Source organism: Oncorhynchus keta, chromosome 7, assembly GCF_023373465.1.
Source record: "Oncorhynchus keta strain PuntledgeMale-10-30-2019 chromosome 7, Oket_V2, whole genome shotgun sequence".
NCBI lineage: Eukaryota > Metazoa > Chordata > Actinopteri > Salmoniformes > Salmonidae > Oncorhynchus > Oncorhynchus keta.
Window position 1 is genome coordinate 18,595,666 of NC_068427.1, and position 15,573 is coordinate 18,611,238.

Genomic DNA, 15,573 nt, shown 5'->3' on the forward strand with positions numbered 1-15,573 from the left:
AATACTGTACATCTATGCATACAGTCTATGAATGAGGGCCAGCCTGTAAGGCACTTACTGTGCGTGGCTTTGTATAAGAGCGGTCTGCTAAATGGACACTGAATACTTTATATCTCACCACCACATTGAGTGGAGGAAGTTCATAATGTATCCTGAAAAGATATATAAACATGACATGTAAAGTGTTGGTCCCATGTTTCATGAGCTGAAATAAAAGATCAGAGAAATGCTCCATGTGGCAAAAAAAAGTGTATTTCTCTCAAATGTTTTGCACAAATTTGTTTACATCCCTGTTTGTGAGCATTTCTCCTTTGCCAAGATAATCCATCCACCTGACAGGTGTGGCAAATGATACTGACTGGTTTTCTGGTCCACGGCCCTACCTTTTAAAAAGCCAACATCTGTGACCAACAGATGAACATCTGTATTCCCAGTCATGTGAAATCCATAGATTAGGGACCAAATACATGTATTTCAAATGACTGATTTCCTCATATGAACTGTAACTCAGTAAAAATCTTTGAATATGTTGCATGTTGCATTTATATTCTTGTTCAGTGTATGTATATTCATTATGGATGAGGAGGCACTTATCAGCCAACCATAAAATGACTGGACTTGGAAAGTTCCACTACAGAAACAACACGCAGATACAAACACATGCACTCATGCAGGCACGTGCGGACACACAAACACACACACGAGACTAATTGGCCAGTGTCACCGCTTGTCATTGGCAGACTGTGATAAACATTGTGTTTCTCTTCAAGTCGTGAAATGTTCTACTAAATGCATTTAGAGTTAGATTAGAGAAACATTGATTGCAGACGGATACGAGATGTTTGTTTTGAGAGAGATCGTCTTCCTGGTTTCAGACTGTTTGTAGCCAGGGGATGGTTGGGGAGGCGTGTGTGTGACACATACATCAATTCCTATCGATCGTCCTGTGCAGGAAATCGAAGTAAACCATAAGCAGCTCTGATTGCTGTGAAACCGTCTGTCTAGCTGTTCTCACCACTTAAGAATCTCTCTCTCACACACTCACACACACACACACAAACATACACACATCAAGCTGTGTCTGTACAGTAGGTGTTGCTTTATCAGTTGAAATATAGAGATCAGCACATGGTCCAATGTCCCAAAAAGGAGACAAAAATAGTGAAAGCAATGTTCTTTACAAAAGCGTTCTTCCATGAAGCCACAACATTGCAATCAGAATGAATCAGAAGAAGCTAATGATCCGATACCCTAGACAAGGCAAATTCAAATCTGAACCTGGAAGCCAGTTCCATTTCTGATTTTTATCTTAACTCTCTAATCAAGGACTGAGGCGGAGAGGGAGAGAGAGAGAGACACCCTTTATTAGACTGTCTGACGGCCACACACACACACAGCCTCTTGAATATTAGGACTCAATATGTTCTTCCCCCTAACAGATGAAGTATCCATTGTGCTGTTGTCTGCACTTGTTAATGCGTGTGCAATGTTGTGCTATTGCCATAGGTCTCTCTTCGTGTATCATGGTGACATTGCTCCTGTAAGTTGCTCTGGATGAGAGTGTCTGCTAAATGACTAAAATGTCAACATAAAATTATGTATCTGTGCTGTTGCCAAGTGTGTTCTGTCTATGTTGTCTGTCTTGTCTCTCCGTTTTAATCCCTGCCCCACAGGAGGCCTTTTGTCTTTTGCCAGGCTGTCATTGTAAATAAGAATTTGTTTTTAATTTACCTTAATGGTAAAATAAAGGTTACATATGCAGTACCAGTCAAAGGTTTGGATACACCTACTCATTCAAGGGTTTTTCTTCATTTTCCACATTGTAGAATAATAGTGAAGCCATCAAAACTATGAAATTACACATATGGAATCATGTAGTAACCAAAAAAGTGTTAAACAAATCAAAATATATTTTATATTTGAGATTCTTCAAAGTAGCCACCCTTTGCCTTGATGTCAGCTTTGTACACTCTTGGCATTCTCTCAACCAGCTCCATGAGGTAGTCACCTCAAATGCATTTTAATTAACAGGTGTGCCTTGTTAAAACTTAATTTGTAGAATTTCTTTCCTTCTTTTGAGCCAATCAGTTGTGTTGTGACAAGGTAGGGGTGGTATACAGAAGGTAGCCCTATTCGGTAAAAGACCAAGTCCATATTATGGAAAGAACTTTGAAAGTTTCTGCAAGTGCAGTCGCAAAAACCATCAAGCGCAATGATGAAACTGGCTCTCATGAGGTCCGCCACAGGAAAGGAAGACCCAGAGTTACCTCTGCTGCAGAGGATAAGTTCATTAGAGTCAACTAAACCTCAAATTGCAGCCCAAATAAATGCTTCATAGTTAAAGTAAGACACATCTCAACATCCATTATTCAGAGGAGACTTTGTGAATTGCTGCAAAGAAACCACCACTAAAGGACACCAATAAGAAAAAGAGACTTGCTTGGGCCAAGAAACACGAGCAATGGACATTAGACCGGTGGAAATCTGTCCGATGAGTCCAAATTTGAGATTTTTGGTTCCAACATCTGTGTCTTTATGCGAAGCAGAGTAGGTGGTTCCCACCGTGAAGCATGGAGGAGGAGGTGTGCTGGTGTGGGGTGCTTTGCTGGTGACACTGTCAGTGATTTATTTAGAATTCAAGGCACACTTAACCAGCATAGCTACTACAGCATTCTGCAGCAATACGCCATCCCATCTGGTTTGCGCTTAGAGACTATTATTTGTTTTCAACAGGACAATGACCCAAAAACACCCCTCCAGGTTGTGTAAGGGCTATTTGACCAAAGAGAGTGATGGATTGCTGCATCAGATGACCTGGCCTCCACAATCACCTGACCTCAACCCAATTAAGATGGTTTGGGATGAGTTGGACCGCAGAGTGAAGGAAAAGCAGCCAACAAGTGCTCAGCATATGTGGGAAATCCTTCAAGACTGCTGGAAAAGCATTCCCCATGAAGCTGGTTGAGAGAATGCCAAGAGTGTGCAAAGCTGTCATTAAGGCAAAGGGTGGTTACTTTGAAGAATCTAAAATCTAAAACATGTTTTGATTTATTTAACACTTTTTTGGTTACTTTATGATTCCATATGTGTTATTTCATAGTTTTGATGTTTTCACTATCATTCTACAATCTAGAAAATAGTACAAATAAAGAAAAATCCTTGAATAAGTAGGTGTGTCCAAACTTTTGACTGGTACTGTATATGATTCATACCTAACAAGTTTAATCAGCACAACTGAATTAATAGAAAATAGTGGGAATGACGCAACTGCCACTGTTTCATTGGGCTCTGTTTTAGACTGCTCCATCTATCCACACCTAAGCTGCAAAGGAACAGTATAACCAACCATTTTTACACCAGTACTATTTATACACCACTTCCTGGTTTCATATAAGGATCCTGTGAGTCAGACAACCATAATGAACACCATATGAATATGAATCTAATGCTAATTAGCCTATAGCATTCACATCATCTGCAAGTGCGTGTGTGGTGTGTCTGTGTGTGTGTTCGTGTGTGATTAGTCTGACCTTCCACATCATCTCAAACCATAAAACATGTATAATGTAGAAGACTGCAGATGGGAGAGACAGACATACTAGGGTTACATGTATGGAGCAGTCTATGAGCCACACACGCCACACACACACATCCATAATAGCCTTTGAGGAGGCTTCAAGGAGGAAGCCCTTCATTTCAGAGCAATTAATGGGTTATCATTAGCCTCTCACAGTAGGCTAGCCAGCAAAGAAGACACTACAACGTCTAGGACAAATTGTACGCTCTTCTCAACCCACAACTTATTTCTCCAGCGAATACACCAATCCCCTATCATTCAGCTCCTGCACAGCTCTGCCCTACTATACTATACTTAATCGATCCAGAGGGAAACAAAGCATAAAGTAGTATTGAATGGATACTTAAATTGAACTGCCCCCAGCCCTGCCCTTCTATGAGCTTATAGACCTATTCTCTGGATGGTGTGGGCTTGTTGCGAATTTATACTCCACAGGGAGCGAAGAGGAATAAGTAAGTAAGTCCTATTCCCCATTGTACAGCCCCAGTCCTATATCTCCACTCCCCTACACCTGCCCAGGACTGATAGAAACTACCACAGCCCAAGAGGGACACACAGAGCAGTAGCATGCTTCTCGCTGGTCCATTAATGAGTAGATGGAAAGACGTTGGAGGAGGGATGGACAGATAGTTGAGGAGGAGAGGTGATAGGAGAGATAAAACAGAGATGTGTGTGTGTGTGTGTGCGTGAGACTCTTACCTTCGCAGGACAGGCCGTGGGAAGTGACGCCAGAGAGGCTGTCTCTACAGACGTTACAGAAGGTGGGGCGTGCGTGGGAGCAGGCATACCAGTTGTGCATCCCTGAGAAATGTTCCACATTAAACTGTGCTGTCTGGCAAACGAAAGGTTAAATCAGGTTGGCAACACCAGGATATACAGTCAGGCACTATACTTTACACATTAGGCTCAATTTTGCTCATGTTAAAAAACACAGACAGAGAAATAACCATAACATTTGGAAAAGACAGAATGGCACAAATTACCTTAAAGGCATAGTGCAGTCAAAAACATGATTTCCTGTGTTTTGTAGATATTTTTACACTATGAGGTTGGAATAATACTGTGAAATTGTGGAAATTATTATAATGCCCTTTTAGTGTAAGAGCTGTTTGAAATGACCGCCTGAAATGTCAGCCTGTTTTAGGATAGAGTTTTGGCCTTCCATGGTGACATCAACATGCAGTAAATTAGTTAACAGTGGTGGGGGGAAGTACCCAATTGTGATAACTGAGTAAAAGTATAGATACATTAGTAGAAAGTTACTCAAGTAAAAACTAAAGTCACCCAGTAAAATACTACTTGAGTAAAAGTCAAAAAGTATTTGGTTCTAAATATACTTAAGTATCAAAAGTAAATGTAATTGCTAAAATTACTTGCTTGGAGGCAAGCAACACTGAAGCATGCATGAGAGTACCAATTTTTCCGGACGACTGTGTGATCACGTTCGCCGTAGCCGATGTGAGCAAGACCTTTAAACAGGTCAACATTCACAAGGCCGCAGGATTACCAGGACGTGTACTCCGAGCATGCGCTGACCAACTGGCAAGTGTCTTCACTGACATTTTCAACCTGTCCCTGTCCGAGTCTGTAATACCAGCATGTTTCAAGCAGACCTTCATAGTCCCTGTGCCTAAATGACGACCAACCCGTAGCACTCACATCTGTAGCCACAAAGTGCTTTTAAAGGCTGGTCATGGCTCACATCAACACCATCATCCTAGAAACCGTAGACCCACTCCAATTTGCATACCGCCTCAACAGATCCACAGATGACGCAATCTATATTGCACTCAACACCGCCCTTTCCCACCTGGACAAAAGGAACACCTACGTGAGAATGCTATTCATTGACTACAGCTCAGCGTTCAACACCATAGTTCCCTCAAAGCTCATAACTAAGCTAAGGACCCTGGGACTAAACACCTCCCTCTGCAACTGGATCCTGTACTTCCTGATGGGCCGCCCCCAGGTGGTAAGGGCAGACAAGAACACATCTGCCATGTTGCTCCTCAACACGGGGGCCCCTCAGGGGTGCATGTTTTGTACCCTCCACTCAGGAGACTGAAACAGATTTGGCATGGGTCCTCAGATCCTCAAAAATGTTCAAAGACTCCAGCCACCCTAGTTGTAGACTGTTCTCTCTGCTACCACACGGCAAGCGGTACTGGAGAGCCAAGTCTAGGTCCAAAAGGTTTCTTAACAGCTTCTACCCCCATAAGACGGCTGAACAGACTGCTGAACCCCCCTGGCATCCTTTGTTTACGCTGCTGCTACGTGCCGTTTATTATCTATTTATAGTCACTGTACCCCTACCTCCATCTACAGGACCAGTCAAAAGTTTGAACACACCTAATCATTCAAGGGTTTTTCTTTATTTTTACTATTAATAGTGAAGACATCAAAACTATGAAATAACACATATGGAATCACAAAGTAACCAAAGAAGTGTTATGAAATAAAAAATATATTTCATATTTGAGATTCTTCAAAGTAGCCACCCTTTGCCTTGATGACAGCTTTGCACACTCTTGGCATTCTCTCAACCAGATTCATGGGGAATGCTTTTCCAACAGCCTTGAAGGAGTTCCCACATATGCTGAGCTCTTGTTGGTTGCTTTTCCTTCACGCTGCGGTCCAACTCGTCCCAAACCATCTCAATTGGGGTCGGGTGATTGTGGAGGCCAGGTCATCTGATGCAGCACTCCATCACTCTCCTTCTTGGTCAAATAGCCCTTACACACCCTGGAGGTGTCTTTTGGGTCATTGTCCTGTTGAAAAACAAATGATAGTCCCACTAAGCGCATACCAGGTGGGATGGCATATCAAAGAATGCTGAAGAATGCTGTGGTAGTCATGACAATGACCCAAAACACAGCTCCAGGCTATGTTAGGGCTATTTGACCAAGGAGAGTGATGGAGTGCTGCATCAGATGGAGTGCTGCATCAAACGTATTCCTCATGAAACTGGTTGAGAGAATGCCAAGAGTGTGCAAAGCTGTCATCAAGGCAAAGGCTGGCTACTTTGAAGAACCTCAAATCTAAAATATATTTAGATTTATTTAACACCTTTTATGGTTACTACATGATTCCATGTGTTATTTCAGAGTTTTGATGTCTTGTGTAGAAAATAGTTTCTCAATGTAGAAAATAGTAAAAAAAGAAAAAGAAAAAGAAAGAAAGAAAAACCCTGGAATGAGTAGGTGTATCCAAACGTTTGACTGGTACTGACATATTACCTCAATAACCTGGACTAACCTGTACCCCCACACATTGACTCGGTACCGGTACCCCCTGTATATACCTCGTTATTGTTATTTTATTGTTGATCTTTTGTTTTTTACTTTAGTTTATTTATTAAATATTTTCCTTAACTCTTATTTTTCTTAAAACTGCATTGTTGGTTATGGGCTTAAGGTCTAAACTTGCTGTATTCGGCGCATGTGATAAATAACATTTGATTTGAATTTGAATTGCGTGCAAACGCATTTTCACACCATTTACTGAAACAAATATTTCTCAAAGACATAGTTAAAGAAAAGTTACAAATTGCTTTCCACAAATTGCACTGCAGTGTACAATGTTTTTACACAGCACAGTTCTCTTTGGGGTGAGCAAAACAGAGCCTATACACCAGCATTTTACACAAGCATTTTACACAAGCCTTTTACACAAGCATTTGCAAACATTGACTTAATTTGACATTCTTTTACTATACTTTATACAATAATTTGATATTTTTACAATGTAGATTAGAAGAAGGCTTTAACCATACTTCAATAAACAAAGTCTTTACCTAAAGGGATAGTGCAACATTTTGGCAACTACTTGATAGCAGCTTTGTAAGACTAGAACTGACCAATCTTTAGAGTAGTTAGAAGGGTTTTTCCCTGCTTTTGAGAGGAGCTAGCTAGTTGTTCCTGGAGACAATCATTTAGCAATGGCACAGAAACTACATTCTAAACTGCACACAGAGATATTATCTGACTCTGGGTGACTAGAAAAAAAGCACTTCATTACCAAAATGTCCCATTATCCATTTAACATAAGCTTTTGGATTCATACCACACAGACAAACATAACATCTATCCTTTCCGCCCTATTAGAATTGTAACCTGTGGTTCCAACATGGGAGTATAGTTTCCTGAACCTGTAGCTCTACTCTATTGCTCTGGGGTGCTACTGCATTGCAGTGGAGAGGAGAGGAGAGGGGTCAGAGATGGAAACAATCTTATGTCATCTTTCATTCCCAAATCAAAGGCTTTAATATGCAGTGCTGGCACTCTACCATATATTCTTTATCTTCCCCAGAGACAAGCGTAGCAGTCAACCGCTATCAACAGTGATATGTTTCTTGTCACGGCAGAACATTTCAAAAGGATCATTTCTAGATGCTTTTATAATCATCTTGATGTTTGTTAAGTTGAGATTTTACAATGATTGTTTTTAAGCATGAATATCAAAGATCCACTCTTATTTTGCTGTTGTAATAACATTAAATGGTTCGTTAGAGAGGATACTGGTGTTGTGTGTTTTTCACGGGGGAAAAAACACGTGAATTTGACATGCGATCCCGTTTCATGTAGTCTCACGGGAGCACGTGATTTTATGTGAAGTTCATGTGATAACATGTGTCAACAAGTCAAAGCAACGTGTGATAATGTGAAGCTACATATGAGAAAACATCATCTAGTGAAACAAATGTGACGAGATGAAAAATGTCAACATGTTGGAACCATGAAACTACAGGTGACATTTGAACGTTTTTCACATGTAAAACCGCAAATTTGATTTTCACATGTGAATGTTTTTCACATGTGAAACTGCACATTTCACATGTGAAACTGCACATTTGAATACAGGTGAACATATGGTTTCACGTGAACAACTAACTGACCTCACGTCTCTTGTTTTCAAAAGTGGATATTTCAGCTCCACATGTGAAAACAGCTATTTCACATGTGAAAATGTGATATCACAAAAGTGTGATTGCACATGTGAAAATGCACATTTCACAAGTGTTTATTTGTCAGGAAAGTAATGAAATGGTATGGAGGTTTAAGGTAAGTGGTACACTGTTCAGATAAAATAGTGTAAACATCTCTAACATTTATATTTGACATGGTCACTTAGTGGTGAATTTTCAATATGACCCCACCTGGGATTTGAGCTCTCAACCTCTGGATTTGGGGTATGCTGATCTTTCTGCTGCGCCACAAAGTGCCCTACAGATTCATTACCTATACATTAGCATTCATTACCATTACCTATTCATTACCTATATTACCTATACATATTTGCTCTTAGGTTAATCTGACTATTCTCTCATCATTGATTACTTATTTCATACATTTGAGGGTTTCCTGTATAGTTGTCTAATGTTTGTGGGGTATACAGTGCATTCGGAAAGTATTCAGACCCCTTGACGTTTTCCACATTTTGTTACGTTACAGCCTTATTCTGAAATGGATTCAATCGTTTTCTTTCCTTATCAATCTGAACACAATACCCCATAATGACAAAGCAAAAACAGGTTTTCCGATATTTTAGCAAAATGATTAACAATTCTTTTTAAACACAAAAAACCCACACATTTACATAAGTATTCAGACCCTTTACAGTACTTTGGTGAAGCACCTTTGGCAGCAATTACAGCATAGAGTCTTCTTGGGTATGATCCGTATGATCCTCTCAAAATCTGTCAGGTTGGATGGGGAGAGTTTTGGCTGGGCCACTCAAGGACATTCAGAGACTTGTCCCGAAGCCACTCCTGCATTGTCTTGGCTGTGTGCTTAGGGTCGTTGTCCTGTTGGAAGGTGAACCTTTGCCCCAGTCTGAGGTCCAGAATGCTCTGGAGCAGGTTTTCTTCAAGGATCTCTCTGTACTTTGCTCCATTCATCTTTCCCTTGATCCTGACTAGTCTCCCAGTCCCTACCGTTGAAAAACATCCCCACAGCACGATGCTGCCACCACCATGCTTCACCGTAGGGATGGTGCCAGGTTTCCTCCAGATGTGACGCTTGGCATTCAGACCAAAGATTTCAATCTTTGCTTCATCAGACCAGAGAATTGTGTTTCTCATTGTCTGAGTCCTTTAGGTGCCTTTAGGCAAACTCCAAGAGGGCTGTCATGTGCCTTTTAGTGAGGAGTGGCTTCCGCCTGGCCACTCTACCATAAAGGCCTGATTGGTAGAGTGCTGCAGAGACGGCTGTCCTTCTGGAACGTTCTTCCATCTCCACAGAGGAACTCTGGAGCTCTGTCAGAGTGACCATCGGGTTCTTAGTCACCTCCCTGACCAAGGCCCTTCTCCCCCGATTGCTCAGTTTGGCCGGGCAGCCAGCTCTAGGAAGAATCTTGGTAGTGCCAAACTTCTTCCATTTAAAAAATGATGGAGGCCACTGTGTTCTTGGGACCCTTCAATGCTACAGAAACGTTTTGGTACACTGCCCCAGATCTGTGCCTCGACACAATCCTGTCTCGGAGTTCTACGGACAATTCCTTCAACCTCGTAATTTGGTTTTTGCTTTGACATGAACTGTCAACTGTGGGACCTTATATAGACAGGTGTGTGCCTTTCCAAATCATGTCCAATCAATTTCATCTAAATCAAGTTGTAGAAACATCTCAAGGATGATCAATGGAAACAGGAAGCACCTTAGCACAATTTCGAGTCTCATTGCAAAGGGTCTGAATACTTATGTAAATAAGGTATTCTTTTTTTTTATTTGCAAAAATTGTATCATTTGTCATTGTGGTGTATTTTGTGTAGATTGATGAGAGGGAAAATGTATTTAAAACTATTTTAGAATAAGGCTGTAACCTATCAAAATGTGGAAAAAGTCCAGGGGTCTGAATACTTTCCAAATGCACTGTGTTATTCTGTTTTAATGTTACTCCTGAATCACTGTGATTAATATAATAGCTTTTCTTGAGTGTATTTTTAACAAAGCTGAGATTTACTTTGAAGTTTAAAGTGTAGGAATATGGGGAAATCCATTTTTGACACAGACATGGTGGCGTAGCAGGAATATTGGAATGCCAAGAGGTTATGACTTCAAATCGCAGGTACAACTGTTGCTGACAGGTGTATAAAATCAAGGACACAGCCATGCAATCTCCATAGAACCAACATTAGCAGTAGAATGGCCTTACTGAAGAGTGACTTTAAACGTGGCACCGTCATAGGATGCCACCTTTTCAACGAGTCAGTTCGTCAAATGTCTGCCCTGATAGAGCTGCCCCGGTCAACTGTAAGGCATGTTATTGTGAAGTGAAAATGTTTAGGAGCAACAACGACTCAGCCACGAAGTGGTAAGCCACATAAGCTGACAGAATGGGATTGTTGAGTGCTGAAGGTACTGTGTAAAAATCGTATGTCCTTGTTTGCAACACTCACTCCCGAGTGAAGCAACGTCAGCACAATAACTGTTCGTCGGGCGCTTCATGAAATGAGTTTCCATGGCCGAGGAGCCGCACACAAGCCTAAGATGACCATGCGCGATGTCAGGCATTGGCTGGAGTGGTGTAAAGCTCTCCGCCATTGGACTCTGGAGCAGTGGAAACGTGTTCTCTGCAGTGATGAATCACGCTTCACTATCTGGCAGTCCGACGGACGAATCTGGGTTTGGCAGATGTGAGGAGAATGCTACCTGCCCCAATGCATAGTTCCAACTGTAAAGTTTGGTGAAGGAGGACTAATGGTCTGGGGCTGTTATTCATGGTTCGGTCCAGGTCCCTTAGTTACAGTGAAGGGAAATCTTACCGCTACAGCATACAATGACATTCTAGACGATTCTGTGCTTCCAACTTTGTGGCAACAGTTTGGGGAAGGCCCTTTCCTGTTTCAGCATGACAAGGCCCCCGTGCACAAAGTCACCATTCCAACTTCATGGTTTGTTGAGATCGGTGTGGAAGAACTTGACTGGCCTACACAGTGCCCTGACCTCAACCCCATCGAACAACTTTGACATGAATTGGAGTGCCGACTGCAAGCCAGATCTAATTGCCCATTATCAGTGCCCAACCTAACTAATGGTCTTGTGGCTAAATGGAAGAAAGTCCCCGCAGCAATGTTCAAACATCTAGTGGAAAGCCTTCCCAGAAGAGTGGAGGCTGTTACAGCAGCAAAGGGTGGACCAACTCCATATTAATGCCCATGATTTTGGAATGAGATGTTTGATCGAGCAGGTGTCCACATACTTTTGGTCATTTAGTGTATGTCAAAGTGTGTCAAATATGTAAATTGTAAACCCTATAATTGTGGGAGGTGTTGGGGGACATCCAAATTACACATTTTTGTTTGCAGGGCATCACCTGTGAAATCTCATGTGAAATATCATCACGTGAGAAGTTTTCTAAAAACCACATGGTTTAACATGATTGCAAAACATGGAGAAATTTAACATGTGAAATCATGTGTTTTTTTCTGTAAGGGAAGACACAGAGAGTAAGGAGAGAGGAGACAGACACTAGCTGGTAAAAACCTGTTAAGACTGTCTGTATATACAACACTGTTTGTGTGCGTGTACGTGCGTGTGCATACACATGTGTGTATGCCTCCTGTGAGCTGGGCAGCCGCGACCACCCTTAGTGGGTGAAATAGATGATCCAGTACACAGCACGCTACAGAGCACGGGACCCACTGAGTACACTACCCTGCGCTACCCTGCACTATCCTGCACTACCCTGCACTTTCCTGCACTATCCTGCGCTACGCTACCCTGCCGCTCACATAAATCTCCAAAATAAACAATAGAAACAATGCAATATTACAACAATATATAACGGCTAAATAACTGCTATCTAACCATCAGAAACTGACATCATCATAAGCCTCCACAGTTAACCAATGCTCAGATCAAAGATCTATTGTTTTCTGCAACACTCTCCATTCCATCTCCTCTCCTTTTCCCAATTCTCTCCTTCCCCCTCTCTCCATGCCTCCCCTCTTATTCTCTCCCTCTTTCTCTCTCGCTCCCACACAGGCAGTGGATCTGTTGCTATAGAGAACAGGGAATGGATCGGGTCTTACCTCGTAATGCTCTCTGGACTGGACGGACTTCAGCGAGCTGATCCAGTCCTCCATCTCTTTCCTGTTCTCCGCGCAGAGGATGAGCCTGCGGAATGGAGTGATCACCTGGATGGATAGATGGATGGGTGGATAGAGAGATGGAGAGACAAGGATGATGAGTGTACACACAGAGAGAGAGTCCTCTGCCTAGCCTCTGAGCCGTCGGGAGATCCGCTCTCCGTCTTTAAGAGGGGAGTGAGGACAAGCCCCCTCCCTCGCTTTCTCTCCCTTTTTTCTCTTAGGCGCTCACGATCTGCCTCGCTCTCGTTCTTTTTCTCCGCAACATTTCCTTGTGCTAGCTTGCCCTGTCTCTCTCTCTCTCAGCCCCCTCAAACATGTCCTCACTCTTTTCCTTATCACTTATCCCCCCTCCCCTCTCTCTCTCTCTCTCTCTGTCTGCCCGCTCACACTCCCTCATGTTTTGAGTCTGAGGTGAGGTGACAGGCGGAGTGCCTTGGTAAAGGCCGAGAGCCCATAGCCCCCCCTCCTCCTCCTCTCTTTCCCTCTCTCTCCAGGCTGAGGGAGGGAGGGAGAGGCTCCCAGTAGACAGACAGACAGACATTACAGACACAACCCTTTCAACATTCATCACTTATTCATCACTCAGTCTTATCTTCTATCGCTTCTCTATCTCTCCCTCCTCTCTTCTTTTCTTCTCTTCTTTTCTCCCTCTGCCTTATTTCTTTCTCTACTCTCTCGGTCTTCTCTATTTCCTCTCTTTTATCCCTAACCATTTTCTCTCCTCTCTCTATCCCCCTCTTCCTCTTCCTGTTGTCCTTTTAGGTAGCGATAGAGGGGGTGTTAACACGGCTGACAAGGATTCAGTGCTGGGAGACTCGAGGCAGGGGGTTCACACAGCAACACGCAGCAACACACACAAACACCTTCTAATAAAGACGACCATAACACACACGCACACACACAAACACTGCAACCAAAAACCTTCAACACAAAAAAAGTGCCACACAACACACTGAAACGCCTTCTAACAAAGCGCATACATGCATACACCCACAAATGCACGCATACACCAATTTAGATCTATTTGTATATTTTCACCTGATAATTACCCAGTCTCTGTCACAGTGCCCACCCACACTCATCCCTCCCTCCCTGTGCTATCCATCCCTCCCTCCCTACATCTCAGCAGCTGTGTCCAGGTCTGTCTGCCCTGTGGACCAGCAGCATCTGAGGCTCTGAGCACATTACCAGGAGTGGAAACATAGCCGTTAGCTCACACACAGCAGCCACCCATCAGTGTTTGTGTGTGTGTGTGTGTCTCATGTGTCCGTGTGGCATACAACACACATATCACATATCACCTCTTGTGTATGAGGCAGATATACTTAAAACTTTGAACAAAGAACCCCTCCCCCACCACACACACAATTGTATTAGTGCAGTATTTTCTGCACGAAATCTACAGTAACACATTCATGTGCTACAGTAACTATAATGCATGATGACATGCAAAAGAATAAGACTGATACCGTTTGTCAGCCATATTGTCTTCTCCATTAGGAGACATGGACAGTTACAGCTTCACGGGTTCCGTGCAGATCCAACCTCTTTCCCCCTGCGATGTGACTGTTGCCGTTGTGCGTTGTAATGGTGTTGTTGTGGATGAATAAATCATGTCGGGATAAAAGAACGGATGTGTCCACAGACAGACAAACAGCTCCACACGGCGGCCCTCTGTCTGTCTGACGGATAAAAGAAACACCTGTGCACGTCACACACTCACCTCACTGACCCCTCTGTGTTCGTTGCGGTGTGTGTGTGTTTGCGTGTGTGTCTTGTTAGATATAGCTGGCTAATTAGACCAAGCAGAACAAGTGGCAAGCCTTCCCGCCTTTGGGACAACGCCTCCCATTGTTAGAGCGGAGACAAGACCATCTCGTCATTATATACGGTATCTCTGGTAACAACTAGAGGTGAACTAATCTGCAGATTTTTTCTGGTGGGTTTTTCGTTGCATGCAAGTTTGCTTTAACATGTTATCTCCCGTTAGTTGCACTTTAACGTGTAGCACTGCGTTCTGCCTGTTCGCTGCAATCGACCCCTTCTTTCTCTAGGATTAGAGTGACCTGATGCTGCAGGGTTACATAGAGAGGGAGTGTGTGTATGTATGTGCGCGCGTGTGTGTGCTTGTAGGGGATGAAGGATGGTTGCCTAGGGAAACTGGAGTGTGTTTCTATAAATAGCACTGGAAACTCTTGAGGGAGAGAAGTTCCCTGATGAGCCACCTCAGACTTAGGTCAAAGGGCAGATGAGGAGTGTGTGTGTGTGTGTGTGTGTGTGTGTGTGTGTGTGTGTGTGTGTGTGTGTGTGTGTGTGTGTGTGTGTGTGTGTGTGTGTGTGTGTGTGTGTGTGTGTGTGTGTGTGTGTGTGTGTGTGTGTGTGTGTGTGTGTGTTTTATAATCATATCAATTAATTCACCATGTTTGATTGGTAATAATTTCAATAATCAATCATTTTTCACCTTCTAGAGCAGACTCTTCATAACCCCACAGTCATCTCGAATCACGAGGATCCCACTATGAGTCTACAGCTACCCGTTATCGAGAAAATCACATCAAGATTGGGTTCTCATTGCTTGAACACATTAACAAGAGTCATACAGTAGCTAACCTAACATTCAGCTTCTATAATGGGCTGGAATACAAGGGTATCATCTATCTAAATGAGGGTTCAATTGCCTCGAGTTGAGATCACAGCATTAGAGCCATCAAGATTTGATCATCTAAATTGAATAGCAAGGCATTACAATGTTCTATTCACTAACATGCAAAGAAAAATTACCATTTGCAGAAAGGTACATGACAGGATCAGACTCACACACACACACACACACACACACACACACACACACACACACACACACACACACACACACACACACACACACACACACACACACACACACACA

At 42.8% G+C, this 15,573-nt stretch overlaps 1 protein-coding gene across 7 annotated transcripts in view; it reads right to left on the bottom strand.

Moving 5' to 3' along the window:
* The window catches only part of LOC118386118 (diacylglycerol kinase eta-like), an 81,190-nt gene that overhangs the window by 28,661 nt on the left and 36,956 nt on the right, over positions 1 to 15,573 (bottom strand). For all 7 annotated transcript variants that reach the window (XM_052522102.1, XM_052522104.1, XM_052522100.1 and 4 more), the window contains 2 exons: positions 12,606 to 12,710; positions 4,277 to 4,409 (listed from right to left, as the gene is read on the bottom strand). In XM_052522102.1, the coding sequence (XP_052378062.1) occupies positions 4,277 to 4,409; positions 12,606 to 12,710 (238 nt within the window). The remainder of the gene's footprint in view (positions 1 to 4,276; positions 4,410 to 12,605; positions 12,711 to 15,573) is intronic.